This window comes from Poecile atricapillus, chromosome 2 (assembly GCF_030490865.1).
Source record: "Poecile atricapillus isolate bPoeAtr1 chromosome 2, bPoeAtr1.hap1, whole genome shotgun sequence".
NCBI lineage: Eukaryota > Metazoa > Chordata > Aves > Passeriformes > Paridae > Poecile > Poecile atricapillus.
The window spans coordinates 72,815,694-72,837,602 of NC_081250.1; the positions used below are offsets into that span (position 1 = coordinate 72,815,694).

Here is a 21,909-nt window from a genome sequence, read left to right on the forward strand (position 1 = left end):
TTTAGAGATCTGTGACTGAAAACACTTGCAGTTAACAAGTTATCCTAGTGATTTTATTTTAAAATGTAGAGACCTGGTGTCATAAAACTCCCACTAGAAACATGATTAGTGTGTGTCTGGAAAGAAGTGTTACTTTGAATAATGCAATTAGGCTCCATTAATTAGACGTTTTTATTGGTCATAGAACTAGCCACTGGTGAAGGAGAATCTTATTTTGAATTGCAACAGCTCACTTCACCATGCTTCATACACATGACCTACACACAATGGAACATGTGGAAATTCAACATGGGCCCAGGGAGGGACAGCTCAAAGACAATGTTTAAATTAGAAGTAGTAGAGGAATTAAGCACATGACCTGATCTTTTTTTATCCTTCATATGTTCTTAATAAAGTATTCTTATTCACTCAGATGACATTAAGGAGAATTTTCTACTGAACCTGCATGAAATGATGACTGAGTGAATGATTATGCAAATCACACATCAGTATTCCCAATAGGTATTGCACATCATAAATCCCAGGCTCCTTCCTGGTAAGAAATAACAACTGAAAAAATGAATCAGCCAAGTATCAACTCTTTCAAACATTACAAGTATTCTACATTTTAAATATAATTAAACTGCCTTGAACTTGCATTAAAAACATATTTTCAAAATACTTCTATGGTTATTTACAACGTTAATAGTTCTTTACTGTGTTTGTGTATCAAAACCTTATTTTAAGAGAGCTATGCAGATTATGATAATGACAATACACTGCTGGATATAATACTTTAATCCTTTACTATGACACTTGAGGAGTGAGAAAAACCCATGGTTTTGGCTTTGGTGACTGCTTGGCTGTCAGAGTAAGACTGCACAACCCACACTCGCTGTCCCCAAGCATTTGAAATTCTGAAAACAGAATCTAAGGTCAGCATATGAATGAAGCAGAAGATGCTGAGAGAATTATAATTTTTTTTTTTCTCCCTTGGGAGCAGTATGGCAACTACATTGTAGCTTTTCTGCTGCACCATGGCTTCCAGCTCCTCCTGTTTGCTACCCATGCTGGGTGCATTGGTGCAGGTGGTTCAGCTGGGCTGCTGATTTTACCCCCAACACTGGCAAGCTGGTACTGACAGATGCCCCCAAGCTCATCTCTATTGAGCCTGGTCTTACACCCTTCAAAACTAATTTACAGTCCTCTCAATCAACCTGCCAACTCATAGACTGGAGTTCTTTTCCCCTTTTTAGACAAGTGAATCCTATCTGCCTCCAACAGACCCAGTGAACAAGAAAGAAATGAAGATAAACAAAAATATATGAACACCTAAAAAGTTTCAAGCCAAGTTACTTTGCTTATGATTGATACAGAAAATTACAGACAGTTGTCTCAATATTTTTTTTGATGAAGAAGTGCTGAATACTCAACCCATTTTACTACAGTTATCTAAATTCAAAGAAATGATCCCTACATAATTTGCATCAGCAGAGTCTGTTTCTTTAAAGAAAAGATGTATATAAGGACTTTTAGCTAAAAATTGATATAAAGTGTGTTTTATGCAAAATGTTCAAATGAAATTACTTAGAAGTCATTGACACCCTAGCACAATTTAAAAATATTTAACCATAACATAATTTTCTCTAAATAAAAATCACCATTAGAAAAATTTTATATGGCTACTAAAAAAAGCCCTAAAGAATTTTTTACCTTTGTGTTTATTAATTTTTTTCTCATATGTTGATCTAATTTGAACAGTTTTCTTAGATTAGCTAAAATATTACTGCATGAGTATTCATTAATCTCTAATTAGCATTTTTTAAATCCTTATATTTTGATTTAAACATGCATGAAGCCTAATCTCTGTAACTGCAATTAGAATCGCTCATTTAATAAATTTTGAACTAATGAGTGTATTGTTCTAAAATTGTTTATCATCATATATTTCACAGAAGAATGAGATTATAAAAATTTTATGGCAATACCCTCTTGGAAGACTTGTTTTAGCAGCAAGGTAGTCTTGGTCAGTTTTGGGGTTTTGAAAAATATATTTTTTCTTTGAATTTGAAGAAAATTCAAGCAGTAGCCCCAGTTTATCTAACTATCTTAGTATTATAAAGCGTCATAGACATTTATCTGCTATAGAAGATATTCTGCCATGGACTTTTGGCTGTGACATTTCTGCTTATTAAAAAGAACCAAAGGTTCTTATTCCCTTCTGTAACTCATAATAGCTTTTAGGACAATGAGGAGTTTGTACACTGGTGTAAGCTTCATAGTACAGATTGGCAGAGTTCTGCTCACTTCCTGTTTTTAAGACAGTAAAATTCAGGCCAAATAACAGCAAATTTCTCTGTACAAGTCCTTTTACATAGAGAAAAATCACTGGGGCTAAAAATGGTGCAAACAGGTATTTAACATCTAGCTAAGATAATATAAAAGTATTGAATTTAGAGACAATTAAGTCAGAGCCAGATCTGATATCTGCATTTCCTAAAGACAGGTCTGATCAGTGTATTCTCGTCCAACATACCATGGTTGCTATTTACATTTTACACTTAAATTGAGGACTGAGAAAAATTAAAGTTAGCTGATGCTAAGTTATTGGCCAGGAAAGTGCAAGACAGAATAATAAGTTTAGGGTGCCTGGGTGCCCTGGTGTGCACCTTTTGACAAGTGCAAGGATGTACAAAGGAGGCCATGCCTACAGCTTCAACAGCTGTGCCAGGGGGCCTTCACCATTTGGATAATTTCTTTATCACTTGGAAGAGCCCAGCTTCTCAACTGGTGGTTTGTGGAGTATGATGATGGTAATAAGGGGGGGATGGTGCCCTGGGGTGACTTTATGATGCTTCTGTCCCCAGTCATCTGTTCTGTTTATGCTGGATGTTGAGTCCTGCACCTTTAAGACTGGTTCCAAGAGTGAAGGGGGAGAAAGAAGAAGCCGCAGTTAGTTTCCAGAAACAGCATTCACTCCTCCGCATTCTTCTCGGGACTGTGCTGTCTGCAGCACACGGAGAGACAGCGGGACACCTCCCCTTTGCTTTTAGTTAGTTTTTAGCTAGTTGAAGCAGAGAAGTTCCCTGGACTGTGTTTTTGTTCTTTTTCCTTGGATCTGTTCAAAACCGCTCTGGACTGAAAACCCAGACAAGGAGCTATCCCATGAACTCACACCTGTGGCCCACCGGGGCCTGGGCCTTGGCATTTTCCAGCACTGGTGAGACTGATAAGGGACTAAGGGAGCTGAGCTACATCCCACAATAAGGACGTTCTGGATCTCTTTGAACAGCGAGAGGTTTCATTGTTTAATATTATTCCTTTTTTTATGCTTGTAGATATTTTGCTTGTTAAATTAACAGTTTTTTCCACTTTTCTCCAAGGAAATCTTTTCCTGAAGAAGCTGGGGCGGGGGGGGGGGCGCTTGAATTTACATTCTGGAGGGACTGCATTTGGAGGTTTTCTCCCAATTTTGCCCTAAATCAGGCCAAAAACATTATTTGGCACCCAACTTGTGGCTCAAGAAAGTGGAAAAAACCTGTACTGATTGCATTTTGGTTGTACATACTTTTATTGGGATAAAGCAGTCAGTAGCCATGTTGTTTGATTTCATAATATCTCTTGGGGTGGAGGCCTTCATGTGGTTCTGGTCCCTAGGCTTCTCTGAGATTTTAATACCTTTCTGGTCCCTAGGTTTATTTTCTTATCCAGAGATAGCTCCAATATTGTCCCTAACGTGTAGCTTTTACAGTGGAGGGGCATGGATTAGAACAGCTATTGTGCTGGGCTTGGTGATAATGATTTATAGGAAGTTCATACAGGTACTGGAGTTAGTGCTAGATATGTTTAGTTTATGGTTTCTTCGTTTGACCCTGCCTCCCAGTCCCACTAGCATGTTTTGGGGGTTTATTAATAATTGCACACAGTTTTTTGGAGGAGGAGCAGGGGATGAGGCTTCTCAGCCTTTCCTTTCTTTCTTCTCCTTTGAATCTGTTATGTCACTTTTTGAGAATGTTCAGTTTCCCCTGAGTGTTAAGGATACCACTTTACTGGTGTTTCATCTGGCAAGCTTCCTCTATATGATCCACAACTTATCTACAGTGAGGCCTGAGATGTCCAGAGGAGCTGATGAGACCCCTGCCCCAGAAGTAGTCCCAGGTGTGGAAAATCCTGAGTGGTGTGGAGAATGGGAGGATATGGGCCAGACCCTGAAGGAATTTTCTGAACCCCCAGCCTGGGACTTTCCATGGGAAAAAATTCAGAAACCAGCTGAGGTGGGGAAATACCTGAAAGAGAAGTGCCATGGTGATTCTAAGGAGAAACAGATCATTGCAATAAGCTGGGCCCTGGCATATGCTTATCGCACCCTGCTAGATACTGTAGGGCAGCAGAGAGAGGCAGGGGGGCAGGGAGATAAATCAGCAGCTACCCCAGTCACTCAGGCTACAGCTAAGCCAGCAGCTAAACCAGGCAGTGAGCCCAAACCATCAGCCAAACCAGGCAGTGAGCCTAAGCCACTGGCAGTCGCCACAGAAAAGAAATACAGGAACAAGACCAATCGGCCAGTGCTTGGCAATAATGATCCACGGGAAGGACCCTCAACACCAGTTCATGACACAAAATCAGAAGCCGTTATTGACTCCTTTTCCCTGAAAGACCTTTGTGATCTAAGAAAGGATTACACCCGACAACCTGATGAATCTATAATTAGTTGGTTAGTCCGTCTGTGGGACGCCGCAGGGGAGGCTACAGTTCTGGATGGCACTGAAGCGAGGCATTTGGGATTCCTGTCACATGATCTGGTTATCGACCAAGGAATGATGAGGGAGGCTAACCCTCACAGTCCCTGGGCACGGGTCCTGGAAAGTGTGGCAGAAAGATATCTGTGTGCAGATGATCTCTATATGCAGCAAACCAAGTGGAAGACCATAGAACAAGGGATTCAACGCTTGAGAGAAATGGCAGTGGTAGAGATTGTCTTTGTGGATGACCTAAACAGTAGAAATCCAGACTTAGTGCCATGTACATCCCTGATGTGGCGAAAACTTGTACGACTTGGGCCACAAGAATATGCTTCTGCTTTAGAAATGATGAAGAGGGATGACAGGGAAGAGACTGTGCTTGATATGGTGAAGAAGCTCCAAGCATATGCAGATGCTGTGCATGGCCCCATACATGCAAGAATCACAGCTGTGGAAACACGTCTGCAGAAATTAGAAGACGAGATGGAGAAGAAGTGCCAGAAACTCAGGGAGGAGATGAAAGAGGCCTTTCTCCAAACCTCGGCAATACGAATCAGAAGTTCTGGTGCCAAACACAGAAGTCCCCCAGATCAGGAGAGAAAGTAAACTGTGGGAATTCCAAGCACAGAAAGCTCTCAAAATTTTGTGTATGCAAGCTTAGATACAGACATGAACACAGGGTTTCATTTAAGACCTTGGAGAAGGCTTCCCGATTTAGAATCATAAGTAAGAATGTGAGTTTAGATAGAATAGACATTAAGCTAGGTTGTAGGAAAGTCTGAAGGTTTTAAAGTTAAGATATAGAAGTAGTTATAAAGATAATAAAATATGACAAGTAGTTTGTGTGTCATTGGTTAAGAATGTCCACACTGCGGCAAAGACATATAAAACAAATTAATTAACTATTGGCATAAAAGTAGAAACATTCTTTCATGGCATTAGTTCATTGCCTAATTAAACTTTAAAAACTCTTGTGACCACTGACCAAGAACATCTGGTGAATATGGTGAAGATGCTCTCACTCCTTCATGAGACTGTAGAAGAACAATAATAAACAATGTTTTAAGACAGCTCCCTGTGGTCCCATCCCTCTCAAAATCCTGAGAGTACACCCCACAAGCTGAGCTGTGGCTCACCCTGCATGATGGTGAAAAAAATATGAGGAGATGGGATGGAAAATCTACTGCTGCTCTAGCAAAATGGGGGCTTGAATTGGAAGACAGCAAGACCCAGAGAGGAAGTTCCACCAGAGAGGAAGTTCCACCAAAAAGAAAACAGCTCCAGTAGCTCGTAGCTGAACTGCCAGGTGTGATGATGATGACACCACATTCGATCCCCTTGAATGAACCTCCAATATGCCTAGGGAAAGAGGGATAACCAAGCTTAGAGGAGCCCTGCTTCTAGCCAGGTAGAGGCTAGGGAAAACTGTCTTTTGGACTGTGTGGATTCATTGGCCTGGCACATCAGAAACACAAAAAAATGAGAGCTTGGTGGACACTGATGCTCAGTGCACAATAATCCCATGAAGACATGTGGGGGCAAAACCTGTTTCTATTGCTGATGTGACAGTGGGATCACAGGATTTTACTTTGGTGGAAGCTGATGTGAGCCTGACTGGAAATGAGTGGAAGAAGCATCCTATTGTGACTGGCCCAGAGGCCCCATGCATTTTGGGCACAGACTTCCTCCAAAACGGGTATTTCAAGGACCTAAAGTGACTCAGGTGGGTGTTTGGGATAGCAGCTGTAGAGACAGAGGGTGTCCAGCAACTGAACACCTTGCCTGGACTATCAGAGAACCCATCTGCAGTAGGACTTCTGAAAAGAAAAGAACAGCGAGTACCAATTGCCACCTTGACGGTGCACCGCCGGCAGTATAGGACAAATTGAGATGCTGTGATCCCCATCCACAAGATGATCCAAGAATTAGAGAGCCAAGGGGTGGTCAGCAAAACCCACTCACCCTTCAACAGCCCCATCTGGCCTGTGCGTAAATCTGAGGGAGAATGGAGATTGACTGTGGACTGTCATGCATTGAATGAAGTGACTCCACCACTGAGCGCTGCTGTGCCGGACATGCTGGAGCTCCAGTACGAGCTGGAGTCCAAGGCAGCAAAGTGGTACGCCACTATTGACATTGCCAATGCATTTTTCTCCATTCCCCTGGCAGCAGAATGCAGGCCTCAGTTTGCCTTCACGTGGAGGGGAGTGCAGTACACCTGGAACCGACTGCCCCAGGGGTGGAAGCACAGCCCCACCATCTGCCATGGACTGATCCAGGCTGCCCTGGAAAAGGGTGAGGCTCCAGAACCTTTGCAGTACATTGATGACATCATTGTGTGGGGGAACACGGCTGTAGATGTGTTTGAAAGGAAAGATCATTCAGTTTTTCTTGAAAGCTGGTTTTGCCATCAAGAAGAACAAAGTCAAAGGACCTGCTTGAGAGATCCAGTTCCTGAGCATAAAGTGGCAAGATGGACAGCATCAGATTCCCACTGAGGTCATCAATAAGATCACTGGTCTCCACTGACCAGCAAGAAGGTCAGCAAGCTTTCCTAGGCACCATAGGTTTTTGGAGGATGCACATTCCTGAGTACAGCCAGATCTTGAGCCCTCTCTACCTGGTCACCTGCAAGAACACTTTTCAGTAGGGCCCTGAACAGCAATAAGCCTTTGCCCAGATCAAGCTGGAGATTGCCCATGCAGTAGCCTTTGGCCCAGTCAGGAAATGTGAAAAATGTGCTCTACTCTGCAGCTGGGAGCCATGGTCTGTCCTGGGGCCTTTGGCAGAAAGTGCCTGGTGAGACTCAAGGCAGACCACTGGGATTCTGAAGCTGAAGTTACAGAGGGTCCAAAGCCAACTACACTCCTGCAGAGAAGGAAATTTTAGCAGCCTATGAAGGAGTTCAAGCCGCCTCAGAAGTGATTGGCACAGAAGCACAACTACTCCTGGCACCCTAATTACCAGTGCTGGGGTGGATGTTCAAAGGAAAGTTTCCTGCTACCCATCTTGGCACAAATGTCACCTGGAGCAAGTGGATCGCCCTCATCACACAGCACTCCCATATTGGAAAACTGAATCACCCTGAGATTTTGGAGATAATTACCAATTGGCCTGAAGGTGAAAACTTTGGTCTCATTGACGAAGAGGAACAAGAACAAGTGACACGGGCTGAAGAAGCTCTACCATACAACCAACTGCCAGCAGAAGAAAAATGCTATGCTCTGTTCACTGATGGTTCCTGTCGCATCGTAGGGATAAACCGGAAGTGGAAAGCAGCCGTATGGAGCCCCACACGACAGGTCGCAGAGGCCACTGAAGGAGAAGGTGGATCAAGCCAACTTGCTGAACTCAAAGCTGTTCAACTGGACCTGAATATTGCTGAAAGAGAGAAGTGGCCAAAGCTCTACCTCTACACTGATTCCTGGATGGTAGCCAATGCTCTGTGGGGATGGCTGGAAAGGTGGAAAAGGGCCAATTGGCAGCATAGGGGAAAACCAATCTGGGCTGCTGATGAGTGGAAAGACATCACTACCAGGGTAGAGAAACTGTCTGTGAAAGTCCGGCATGGGGACATCCTGGGGAGATGCCTATGTCCCCAAGAGTCGGGCTAATGAGGAGCATCAAAACAGTGAGCAGGTGGATCAGGCTGCAAAGATAGAGATGTCAAAGATAGACTTAGATTGGCAACACAAGGGAGAGTTGTTCCTGGCTCGATGGGCCCATGACGCCTCAGGTCATCAGGGTAGAGATGCCACCTATAAGTGGGCACGAGACCAAGGGGTGGATCTAACCATGGACAGTATTTCCCAGGTTATCCATGACTGTGAGACATGTGCCACAATCAAGCAGGCCAAGCGGTTGAAGCCCCTCTGGTACGGTGGGCGGTGGTCCAGATACAAGTATGGGGAGGCCTGGCAGATTGACTACATCACACTGCCCCAAACCCGCCAAGGAAAGCGCTACGTGCTCACGATGGTAGAAGCCACCACTGGATGGTTGGAAACCTACCCTGTGCCTCATGCCACTGCCCGGAACACCATCCTGAGACTTGAAAAGCAGGTCCTTTGGAGGCATGGCACCCCTGAGAGGATTGAGCCAGACAATGGGACTCATTTCAAGAATAACCTTATAAACAGCTGGGCTAGGGAGCATGGCATTGAGTGGGTGTACCATATCCCCTACCATGAACCCGCTGCTGGAAAAGTTGAACGGTGCAATGGCCTGCTTAAAACCAGCTTGAAGGCACTGGGTGGGGGAACTTTCAAGAACTGGGAGATTAATTTAGCAAAAGCCACATGGTTGGTGAACACCCGAGGTTCCACTAACTGAGCAGGCCCAGCCCAATCTGAGCCCTTTAGAACGACAGACGGAGATAAGGTTCCAGTGGTACATATGAGAGGTATGCTGGGAAAAACTGTTTGGGTTAATTCTGCCTCCAGCAAAGACAGTCCAATCCGTGGGGTTGCCTTTGCTCAGGGACTGGGTTGCACTTGGTGGGTGATGCAAAAAGATGGAGAGACCCGGTGCATACCCCAAGGTGACCTAGTTTTAGGGTGAACTACCCATGACAATGTGCTTGTATCTGTATCTGCATGTACATATGTGTATAGTTAAAGTAGTATGTGTTCGTGTATAATTTAAAGGTTTAATATTTGATGTAACATTTTGGTATGGGAAAAAATTCGGGGTGGATAGTGTTGAGGGTTAGGTGTCCTTTTTTTTTTTGTTTGGTCTTTCTGGCCTGCCCGGGGAATTTTTACCCATTATGTGCTGGGACAACCTAACTACCGGTACTTAGGGGTGCTTAACAACGGACAAAGAGTAGCCAAGCCCAGGGTGGGGGGGGAATGGGGCAGAAAAGGAGGGTGGGGACAGTTATTTAGTGGGCTTCCTTTCGGTTTCGGGGAAGGACGTTCGTGTGCTGGGTCGCGGAGCTGTGGCGGTGGAGAGAAGGGAATTTCACCACCACCCAGACAGAGCTGCTGCTTCTTCTCCTTCTCCCCTCTTTGTTGGTGGCCTCGCACCCCCTGTCCTGCCGGGACATGTGGCAGTGCCAGGCACCGCCGCGGAGCTGCTGATCCACCTCATCCACCTGCCCAGGATCTCAGCTCATCCCTGCTGATCCACCTCAGCCACCGGCCCAGGATCTCAGCTCATCCCTACTGTCCCAGCCGACTGTTACTCAGAGCCCCGCAGGAGCACCGGGACTGCCCACCCGAGGGGGTTTGTGAAACAAAGCCCCTCCTCCATCCCATCTAAGCCGAAAAGGCTGTCCCGGGGTCCCTGATTCTGTTTTCTTGTTATTGCTGTAATTATTGTTTGTTTGTTTACCTGGTTATACTAGTAAAGAACTGTTATTCCTATCCCCAGATCTCTGCCTGAAAGCCCCCTTGATTTCAAAATTATAATAATTTGGAGGGAGGGAGTCTACATTCTTCATCCCAAGGGAGGCTCCTGCTCTCCCTAGCACACACCTGTCTTCTAGAACCAAGACAAGCCACCATGGTCTTCAGTGGCTTCTACACCTGGGAGAGCATGGACAGAAGCAATGTGGAGAGAGAATGGTGTGCCTTTGTTCAAAAGGCTTGCTAATAACAGGGCCTACTCCCAGCCAGTCACAAATTCACCACTGGTGGAATCTGCCAGTATTCTAGGTCTGTTGGAATTCAAGAAGAGCTTGCACAGTCCATTTAAGGAATAGATGTGTTTATTGAAACAATAACAAAGAAGGGTCTGGAATGCTGAATTCACTAACTAGGGGGTATTACTGTCTACAGGAAAAACACCACCTAAAGTGTCCCAATCTATCTGGTAATTTCACTAACTAGAGGGTCCTAATACATATGGTAAGAGCACTAATTATGGGGCTGCAATACGTATAGTAAATGCACTAACTATGGGGTGTTAACATGTACTGTAAAACTGCACTATGGGAGGCTAATATATACAGGGTCTGCCAAGAGGCCCCACAAGCACAGCTCTGTGCAGCAAGATCCCTTTCAGTGGCCGGAGACCAGCACTTGTTTGAGCCGATGCAGCAGGCGGATATACTCCTGCACGGCCTTCGTGTGGGCATCCGGGCTGCTCGCCAGGGCCTGAAAGAGGTTGGGTGGTTGAGCCTGCCGCAAGCCGGAGGGCAATTTGATCTCCTTGGGAAACTTCTCATTGCCTACGACAAAGTGGTGAAGTTGCTTTGTCTCCAGCGAGCACTGCAGGTACTTCAGGATATCTATCAGGCGCTGACGGAAGTCCCTCCTGCCCCAGCCTGTCGGGGGTACGGTGCTCAGCAGGTGCATTACCACAGTCTTCAAGGCGTAGCTGGAAAAACCTACGCCCATCGGGAAGCGGGTGAGGAACTGCAGGCACTTGCAGTGCCAGCTGTCCTGGGGAGCCTGCCTGGAAATGTGCCTGAAGAATTTTGCCTCTGCCACGGCGTAAGTCTCGCGCCACGTTGTGCTTGGCGTGCCTACTTCTGAAGGCTGGCTGCCCACAAAGATATCTGTGTCTCCTTGCCGCACCCCAAAGATCACCTCCACCGTGAAGCTTTCCGTGTCTTTGCTGAGCTGAAATTTACAGGAGCGGCTGCAGGGCTGCAACATTAAATGCCAGTGGCAGGACGGAGGCAAAAGCAGCCGGGCTGCTCTCACAAATCGGTAGAACCACTGGACAGTTTTCTCCACGTCTAGATAGGAGCCAGTGCACAGGGTCTGCAGGAGGCTGGGGTCCTGCTTCCTTCTCAGCTCCTCCTCGGAGTGGTGGAGGAAGCACAGCATGTCCTCCCGCAGCTGCTCCCCTCTGCAGGTGCACAGCAGCTCCACACGGACACAGAAGTTCCTCTGGAGCATCCCTGCGGCGCCCAGCTCCAGGTGGAAGGCGTGTCCTGGAGGGGGACTCAGGGGTACAAGCACACGGTACACAACATCTTGGGCATGGGGACTCCAGCCTTCAAAGGCGCTGCCCACTCCGATGGCTTCTTGTGGCACCGGGTAGAAAAAGTTGGAAAAGTCTTGTCCAAAGATGTCTGTCAGTTTCTCCATCAGCTCCATTACCAGCGAGCAGCCTTTGTCCAGGTCCACTACATGCAACTCTATGCGCTCCTCTAAAGGCCTTCCAAGGTTCCCCTTGATACTGTGCTCGTCGTCTTCTCTCTTTGCATCCCGTTTGTCTTCTTTGAGTCCGGCAGCATTGGCTTCCTCGCCCTCCTTTGAACCACGGTTTACTTCTTCCTTTGCACCATCATTGCCTTTTTGTGCTTCATTTCCAGCACTGCTTTCTGTCTTGGCATCAACGTTGTTGCCTTCTTCGTTTCCATCCTTATTGGCTTCTTCCACATTTGCATCCTTGCTTTTCATTTCTTCCTTTGCAACAATGTTGTGTCCTCTTTTTTCTTCTTCTTCTTCTTTATCTTCTTCTTCCTTTCCAGCAGCATGGGCTTCCTCAAACTTCTCACCGTGGTTTACTTCTTCTTTTGCATCTTCATTGGCTTCCTTTGCTTCATTTCCAGCGCTGCTCTTTGCCTTTACATCAATGGTGCTGCCTTCTTCATTTCCATCCTTATTGGCTTCTTCCACATTTGCATCCTTGCTTTCCATTTCTTTCTTTGCAACATTGTTGTGTCCTTCTTCTTTATCTTCCTCTTCTTCCTCTTTTTCTTCTTCTTTTTCTTCCTCTTCATTACCAGCAGCAAGGGCTTCCTCAAAATTCTCACCATGGTTTACTCCTTCTTTTGCATCATCATTGCTGTCTTTTGCTTCATTTCCAGCACGGCTTTCGGCCTTTACATCAATGGTGCTGCCTTCTTCATTTCCATCCATTCTATTTTCTTCCACATTTGCATTGTTGCTTTTGATTTCTCTCTCTGCTGCTGTGTTGCCTCCGCCTTCTTCTTCACCTTCTTTCTCCTTTCCAGCTGCATTGGCTTCCTCAAACTTCTCACCCTGCTTTACTCCTTCTGTTGCGTCCTCATTGCCTTCTTCTGCCTCATTCCCAGCACTGCTTTCTGCCTTTGCATCAACCTTGCTGCCTTCTTCATTTCCATCCGTAGTGCCTTCTTCCACATTGGTGCTTTCTATCTCTTTCTCTGCAACAATGGTGTCTCCTCCTTCTTCTTCTCCTCCTTCTGCCTCTTCGACTTCTTCTTCTTCCTCCACCAAGTTGCTGCTGGACCTCTCCTTGACGCCAGTGTTGTCGGGATTGTGTCTGATTTTCCCGAGTCCAAACCACAGTGCCACGAGAAGGACCAGGATTCCAGTTAGAGCCCAGAACTGCCAGAGCAGCAGGGCTCCCCAGGCGCCACCACTCTGCTCCAGGTTCTTCTGCTCCAGCTCCTCAAGCAGCTGAGCCATCTGCTGGTTCAGATACTCAGCACGCTGCTGCATGCGCTCCCGTGTGGCCTCATCCAGCCCGTCCCCGGCCTGCTGCGGGTACTGGAAGAGGCCTTGCGCAAGCAAGAGAAGAAATGCCGTGGCCAGCATGGCGTAAGGTGCTTTGCAGGGCTCGAGTGGGGATGGGAGGGAGGTACTGATAAGGGAAATGGGGACAGGAGCCCCCGGGGATCTGAAAGCAGGCAAGAGAGGGCCGGGCAGCTGGCAGGCTGCAAGGCCTGTGCCGCTGGCCCGGCAGCAGCACCGCGCCCTGGCAAAGGTGCTCCTGCCAGAGCCTGGCCTCTGGATGCCCGCTGAGACTCAGCTGCCCGGGTACTCGCGTTTCTGCCGTCGGCCTCCTTCGGCGTTCAGCACAGCCTCCTGTCTGCGTGCACGCTCGCCGCTCGCCGAGGCTGTACTGGGCCAGCGTCACCTGCTCCTAATGTTGCTAGCTGCACCCATTGTGACACCGGTGCTGTGATGTCACAGGTGACAGAGTGCATCCTGGCCACACCAGCCCCACCCTCCATCTCTACCTCAGCCCTGGCACTCATAATGGCCCCGGGCAAACAAAGACGTGACCCATGCAAAGATCACACCAACGGGTCGTAATGGAGCCCCGGTGGCTCACTTGAATAAACGGGCAGAAGCCCCGCAAAAGCTTTTCAATCTGAAATTAGGTGACACGGCCCGTGAAGGCTTTGCGCCCGGAAATCTCCTGCTCTGAGATGGAATCGCTTGCCTTGGTGCTGACATGCATGCTTGTGGGGGTGCTCCTGGGACCTAAGTGACTGTCCTGGGGGTGTAGTGGTGAATCTGCTGCTGCTGACATGGGGCTTCTCCATGGCGGGATCTCAGTTCCTGCCGTGCCACTGCGAGAGGACCTTGATTGCCCAATTTCCCAGGGGTGATGAGCAGGTGACAGGGGGTGATTTTCAGTAGGCAGCTCCCACTGCCAACAGAGCACAGTGCTCATTCCACACGCCCAACAAGTGTGTTTCTGTGGCGCCAAAGCCCTGCAGAGTGTCTGGGATCAGGCAGGATCTTCATTGAATTGTGTTCCCCAGTGAACACAAAAGGATGCACAGCAGCGGTGCCTCTTGCTTGGTCCCTGCTCAGCCAGAGCTGTCAGGGAGAGCTTCAGAGCCCCTGTGAAATGGCCAGCATGCGTAAGGGGAGCACAGGGCAAACATCACCTTTGGAGCCACCATGGTCTTCAGTGGCTTCTGCACCTGGGAGAGAACTTGTGAGCCCCTGCATACAGTAAACAGAGACAAATTCCCAGTGGTACATATCAGAGGTTTGCTAGGGAAGAGAGTTTGGATCAATTCTGCTTCAAGTACAGACAAATGGATTTGTGGGGTCGTCTTTGCTCAGGGACCATTTTGCACATCATGGATAATACAGAATGACGGATCGACACAATATGTACTTCAGGGATATCTGATTGTTTGGTGAGAGCCATGTCACTGTTCTTGTCTGTATATATGTACAAATATATGTGTGTATAATGTATGTGTTTGTAGAGTTAGAATATGTATTAGTTTTAGTAATAAGCTGACAATATGGGATAAGGGGTGGAATGTCCTAGGGCAACTTTATGATGCTTATATCCCCAGTCATCTATTCTGTTTATGCTGGATGTAAGGTTCTTCACCTTTAAGTTCCTAAAGAAAAGGAGAGGAAAGAAGCCACAGTTCGTTTGCAGAAATGATACTCACTCGCCCCCATGCTGCTCCAGACTGTGTTGTCTGCAGCATGGACAGACAGCGGGACAGACTTCTTCTTTGCTTTTAGTTAGTTTTTAGCTAGCTGAAGTAGAGAAGTTCCCTGGACTGTACTTTTGTTCTTTTTCCTTGGATCTGTTTAAACCTGCTCTGGACTGAAAACCTAGAAAAACACTGGGAGCTCACACCTGTAGCCCACTGGGGCCTGGGCCTCAGCACTTTCCAGCATAGGAGGGACTGATAAGGGACTGAGAGAGCCAAGCTACACCCCAGGACAAGGACTTTCAGGATTTGCCATCTCATCGAACAGCAAGAGGTTTTATTGTTTAATATTATTCTTTTTTTTTTTTTTTTTTTTTTTTTTTGCTTGTAGATACCTTACTTGTAAAATAAACAGTATTTTCCACATTTCTCCAAGGAAATCTTTTCCTGAAGAAGCTGGGGGAGAGGCCACTTGAAGTTGCTTTCTGGAGGGACCCCATTTGAAGGTTTTCTCCCAAATTTTCCCCTAAACTAGTACAGCTGGTCATTCAGCTGATTTAGCATGTGAGTAGCCCTATACTTCAGTATTAGCTTTGCCAGCAACTCGCCACAGACTGAGTGCTTGCAAGACCTCAGGACTGAGCTGTGTCACAATTGCAACATTTGACTTTTTCTTGACCTGCCTGCAGCATTCTTTCACTTGGTTTAACTGTGACTTTTTTTTTTAATTAACCAGGGGTCCATTGCTGATTTTTTTTCTTTTCTTCTTTTGTCTTTACTTTGTGCAATCATGATTTTATATACAAAGAAGTCACAAATATCTATTCTTTGCAAATATATCATTCTACAACTAATGGAACAAGATGCAAAGAGAAGAGTACTGACAGGAAAGCAGAGGCCTTGATTTGTGGTTACCTCCACAAACGCAGTCTCAAGTTCTGCATGCAATCTCATCCTCTCAAGCTGATCTTATCAAGCATGTGTTGTAGTATGCAAAGTGTGTTCAGACATCACATTTGCTGGGTTTCCCATACGTCTATTAAACATGAAAAAGGCTCACCATTAGTGTTCACACTGCCTCTCCTCCTGATTTCCTTGAAGCCTTTATTCTGCTTTTGTCTCAAGAGCAGTAAGTTGAGATTGCATCTGAACTACCCTGGACACTGCTCAGGAATCTACAAACACACAGCACAGAACAAGCCCCTTCTATAGCTGGGTGTCTTCATTTGTCTTTGCTGTTGAATGGTATATAACACTTCAGTTTGTATAAAACAACCAAAGAATATTAAGGGACATTACGTTGATGAATAAGATTAAGCTCCGACTTAGACAGGAAGGAAGTTGGAGTCCGTTTTTCCAGGATTTGATTTTGGTTTTTTTGTACTTTGTCAGGATAATGCTTGCATTAGGGAGTTTTGAAAGTGTTCAGAAGACTAGTTCTTAAGAGAAGAGTGACTGAAGGGAAAAGTTGGGGAGTTAAATTGACATTTTAGGGTGAAAACCAGTTATTTTCTCATTCAATGTTTTCTATAATAAAATAAATGACAACTAGAAGTATCTTAATTGAAAATGTTTCCATTAATATTTCAGCTAAGCTTCACAGCAAGATACACCTCTTCATAAGTACATGAAGAGGTTGTTAAAAACGCTTGCAATGTAATGGTTTTGCTGATAACAGTAAAATGTGCAGCTGAGCTCAACAGGATTGATTCAAGTACAGGGCATGTTGCTGGAGGTGTGTGAAAGTCAAACTAGTCAAAAACATGGAAATTAATACTTCAATCAGCTTAGCCTAAAGTTTGTTCAAAATCTTGTTAGAAATTTGTGAACCCATCCTCCCTCCACCTGCAGCGAACTTGCAGAATTTAGCTAACAAAAGCCCTTTTATTCTCTGTGTGAGGCCTGCATATTTTATAGGATTCATTCAATTCTTCAAAAACTTTGAAAATCCAATAATAAACTACATATATACTATACTGAAATCATACAAACACTGTCTGAAGTGTTTGAAAATCTCAAACTGAGAATTCTCACAGCACTGAGAATTCTTACAGCATCTTCCAAAATTTGACTCAAAGCTCAATTTAGATGTGCAAGACCTAGATGTGTCTGATTAAAACTGCTTATATTAAACATTTTATCAAAACTCCTTCTATTTTCCTTATTCTCATCCTAGGGTATGTGGGAGGTGGGGATTCCTTGAATAAGTGAGGCTGAAGAATGTATTTTTAATAGAAAATGTTTCTGCTGTCTTTGAAAGACACAATGTTAGCAGATACTGTATTTTCTCTTAACTGCACCATGAAAGTGTAGATAAACAAGTAATTACAGCTGCTGTTATGATTCAAATATCTTACCCAGTTCCAACACAGTCCTCACAACAATATCTTGGTGCCTCAGATAGATTTAGTCACTTTGTGCACATATACAACATAGATGACAAAGATTATGATTATCATCTTTATTTAAATAAAGGAAACAAAAGCACAAGTGCCACAAATGAGATCAAGAAAAGGACTAGTGTGTTGGTAGATTGGACATTATGCAATATTTTCTAGGAATTGGTGTTTTTATTCCTTTTTTTTGGAAAAGCGTTGCTGTGTTTAGACCTGTAGGAGGTCTGGCTCTGCAATTTTCCCAACCTGCACACACTGAAGTGACTGCAATACTCCAACAATGTGTTGTGTAAAGGAGCAAGCACTGTTAGACTGGCTTATAATATATTTCAGAATTTGGGAAGCCACCATATAAGCTCTGTGGCCAACCAAATAAATTTCATGAAGATGAATTTTGTACCTCTTTATTTGTGTGGTAGTGTTGCAGGCTTGGACAAAAGAAAGGAAAAGCAGGAGAAGCCTGTAGAAGCACCTTCTCTCCACTCCATCCTTTCTCCACCTCCCATCATAAGCAAAGCCATGAAAAGGTGTCACTGGTCCCTAAAATAATGTAACCTTGAGCATTAGACATTTAAAGAGTAACAAAGAGCATACATCCATCATCCATGGATTTTGGCAGGAAGTAGGACAGTTATTCCTTGTGCAATTCCAGTTATCACCCAACAGTTACAGCAATTAAGAAAGAGGAGAGGAATCACTCCAACATCATCTCTCACAGCTCAGGACATAAGACTAAATCAACATTTCTACTTAAATCATAGACTAATTCACTGTGGGAAGACAACTAGGGTTGAAATTAGAGAAAATTGGGCAGTTATATTTACATTCCAGCAGAAGTTATAACTCGATCCCACAATCCCATATATAGCATGAAAACCCCCTGAAAGTTCTTAATTTTTTAATTCACTTTTCATCATGTTTTGCTACCACAGACTCAGCAAACATAAGTAATTTTGAAATTTAAAATGTTCTCTCACATTTTCATATCACCTTTCCCCAAGGCAGTGATGGATGCCACAGAACTGTCAGTGTGAATTCAGCTGCAACATGTGGATGATTATACCTTCATTCCACTTGACTTTTGGGCTAGATAACTAGGCCCTCCCAGTTTCCCTTCTAGAAACCAGTTCATATAGCTAATTTACCACTTGAGCAATACTCATAATACAAGTCTTGACATGGATTTACACATGAACTGTTTAGGAAAACATTTGGTGTTCAAATTGACTGCATATATTCCAGGAGATAGCAGTTCCTTCCCAGTATTCAGTGTATAGTACCCCTGGAAAGAAGAAATATGATGAAAAAAGTAGTGTGTGTCAACCTCAACAGACAGTTCTAAGAAAACTGTCTCTCTGTTCTGTTCTCTCTGACCCAGTCACTGAGTTGCCTCCATTTTAAGAGTACTACAGTTCTTTTAATTCTATTAATGCTTCTAGCTTTTATTAGAAAAAAAGCTACGAATGCTGCAGAGCCTTATGAAAATGAAACATCATCAGCTCTTGCTATTTGTCATAATGTGACCCAATGCAGCATTAGATCATTACAGCAGGCACTGAATCCCTGGGGAAATATTTCAGTGCAAAACACAGTGATTTCTCTATTGAGGTAACCAACCAAATGAAGAATATTTCGTTGTTAAATCAAAAACTCCATTCATCATGGACAGCAGATGAAAAGTAGAACGTTGTGCTTTTGAGTTCTACTTTATTTGGCAAAACCATTGAAAGTTTACTCTTAACTAGAGGAACAATATAGGTTTACTTCAATGAGCAAGGATTTTTGAGTCAGCAAATAACGATTAGAGAAATTTTTGGAGAGACTGCTTTTTCACAGTAGCTTTTGCAGCGCTGTCGTGGTTTTAAAGCAGTAACAAAAAAAATTACAAGAAAACTTACTTATTTCTTGCTGTGACATATGGATTAGAACAAGAGCAAACCAGGCTTAAAACTTAAAAGGAATAAAGAAAGTTTATTAACAAAACTACAGGAATAAGAACACCAGAATAAACCTCCAGAAAACCCTTTTATCCCCCACTACCCACCATTCCCTTGTTCACATGACAACACAGAGACACAAAACTTTGGAACTTTGGTGTTTAAAACAGTCCCAACTCTTGCTAGAATCTTTTCATCAGTCTTTGTAGAGGAACAGAAGTCTTCTTCTGCTAATCTATGGAGTTTCTCACAAGAAAGCTATTTCTGTTATAGCTTTCTATTCTTCTGATGCCAGCTGCCCGGAAATCCTGCCATCAGTTCACTCCTCCCATTTCACATCACTCTGAGGTGTGTTATGGGCCATGAGTCTAGGGATGTCATTTTTAAGGATGAGTTATTCAAAGGCAAAAGTTCTCTTCATCTGTTTCTGTGAGCTTCCCTGGAAAGTTTTCTCATTGCTTCTCAAAGCCTCACATCTTCAACTATTACTTCTCCTCACTCTGTTCCAGCACTTCACTGTATCACAATTACTCCACCTTTTGCTCAAAATCCACACTGAACACGTAATTCCTCCCAATATACCCTGTCATGAATTAAAGGAGTTTTTTCAGAACACTATTGTCCATCTCCATAGCTTTAACAGAAAAGTATTTCAGCTTATAAAGCATCTCCTTATTCTCTCTTCCCCATCTAAAACTTAACTCTTTTTTTTCACTGTCTTTGATGATTTTATGATGTCTTCTTTATGTTGATTCTCTCTCTCTCTCTCTGGGAAAAAGTAGTAATCTGTACATGTCATCCAGGTAGTAAAAGAATTAAAGTCTTGGAAAAGCTGCAGATGTTCATGGTGTCAGGTTTCAGTTCAGCAGCAGAAACTACAAACCAAGCCAGGCCGGCCGGCTCCATTTCTCCCCCCCTGCCCTCTGCGGCCTTGTCCGGCCTGGAGCGGGGGGAGGAGGCTCAGACAGAGCCTTGTTACCCCTTCAGAAGCCGGAAACACAAAGAGAGCAAGAGAAGTCTGGCTTTACATCTTAAGGTGGTGTTCAGAAGTTGATCTCACTTTTCAATGGTCAAAACTGCTGTCAGTTCTTAGAAATGACCAATAATTGGTGAGGAGAAAAGACTCCCATCAGCCACCAGCAGCTTCAACTTCCTTAGCTCCCAAAGCTATCTTAAAGGTAAAGTCACCCCATGACAAGTGCAAAGAGTACAAGTCACAAGGCTCCACCTGATTATTTGAGAAATAGATTTAGAAACTGCAGATGACAACAGATATACAATGAGAAGATTTTTGCATACATGTACCATGAAGAATCTTTTTCAGTGAGAAATGTAAACATCAAAACTAAAACTAAATAGTCATTATGGTCTTGAATCTTTTGAACCAATGCTACTGGTAATTTTGAGTCCAGCCCTGTACTGGTTTACCATTTGCAAAATTGAAAGGTGAGTAAAAGGTTAAGTTTACACACTTACTTGTTCACTAACAATTAAACACACAGCCTGGCTTAATTTCCAAGTTACATAACCCTGTTTAACACACTGTTTTAGCTACAATACTAAGCATCTCTTGATATGTTAATACTGTGATGTTTAAAACCTTGCTGATTCTAGTTAATGCACGAAGGCATCCATCTCATCTTTGTGATTTGCATCCAAACTTTCTACTTATGTTTTTGTCAAACACTACCTCACTTTAGCAACTGCTACACAAGACTTAATTGCTAATTTTATGATGATTTATTTACAACAAACAAAGTGATTGACAAATCACACAAATCCTCAATATATTAATTTTTGCAAGATCTTTAACATGCAGTGTGCCCTTGACTACATTCTTGTGGTGTGTAACTTGAGAACTGATAATACAACAAAAGGATATTTGGAAGGAATGAATCCACAGTTTTTAAAGCTTTGGAAAGCGAGGCTCAAGTACTGACTTGGACAAACTTGTCTTTGGTAGAACTTGGATTCACCAAGAGTTAAATAAAAATTGGTGAAACTAAGTTGCTGAAGAACAGCAAAGTGAAAATAATCTTAAAGAGAATAAGAATGTGCAACCAGAATGATTGAAGCTTGTTCTTACTGAAAATGGTAGATTGGTTTGCAATGAAAATATATCATAATATGAACTGAAGTTAAAATTAGGATTAAAAAAAAAAAAAAAAAGCCTGTAAAAGAACAATAACCTTATCAAAACAGTTATCTCCCACACAGTTTAAACCTTCAGTACACATAATGCTCTGCTGTTTCAAGTGAAAGTATGGTGTTTTACATGTACAATCAACAGTGGAGTAGGCAAGCCAGAGAGGAAAGATCAGTTGTGGCTACTGAACCTAGAAAGCTACTCATCCACTTCTGCCAAACCATGAGCTCTCTAGAGGAACCAAGCATGTTTTTACGGTGTCAGGAACGTATTCACAGAAGTAGATTTTTTTAAAGGTGCATTATTTTATTATGTTTATTATCTGGGAACCTAGTGAAAATTAGTCATTGCTTTCTAATTTTTCATGGAATATGTGTGGATGTGGCAGGAAGTTGAGTCTAAGGGCTAAGAAACTCCCTTATTTTCCAGTATATAATCTCTAAATGCATTTTTCATTTTCTGAAACAAAGTTACATTAGGGATGCATCTTCTAGCTTTAGAGACAGACTGTTGTATGCAGGTTTGACCACAGAGCTGTGGGAACCACCCTGCTTTTGCATATTGGTTCTATGATTGCCAGTTGAACAAAGCTTAAAACCAGCAGGGTCCATGTGCTAGCAAATACACACAATTA

The 21,909-nt window shown here is 43.9% G+C and overlaps 1 protein-coding gene across 1 annotated transcript; it reads right to left on the reverse strand.

The window, feature by feature from the left end:
• Positions 1 to 10,723: 10,723 nt before the first annotated feature.
• LOC131575528 (uncharacterized) lies at positions 10,724 to 13,198 on the reverse strand. Its single transcript, XM_058831114.1, has 2 exons — positions 12,403 to 13,198; positions 10,724 to 12,318 (listed from the first exon to the last, which is right to left on the reverse strand). The coding sequence occupies exons 1-2, from the start codon at positions 13,196 to 13,198 to the stop codon at positions 10,724 to 10,726; spliced, it is 2,391 nt and encodes a 796-aa protein (XP_058687097.1).
• Between the last annotated feature and the right edge of the window lie 8,711 nt (positions 13,199 to 21,909).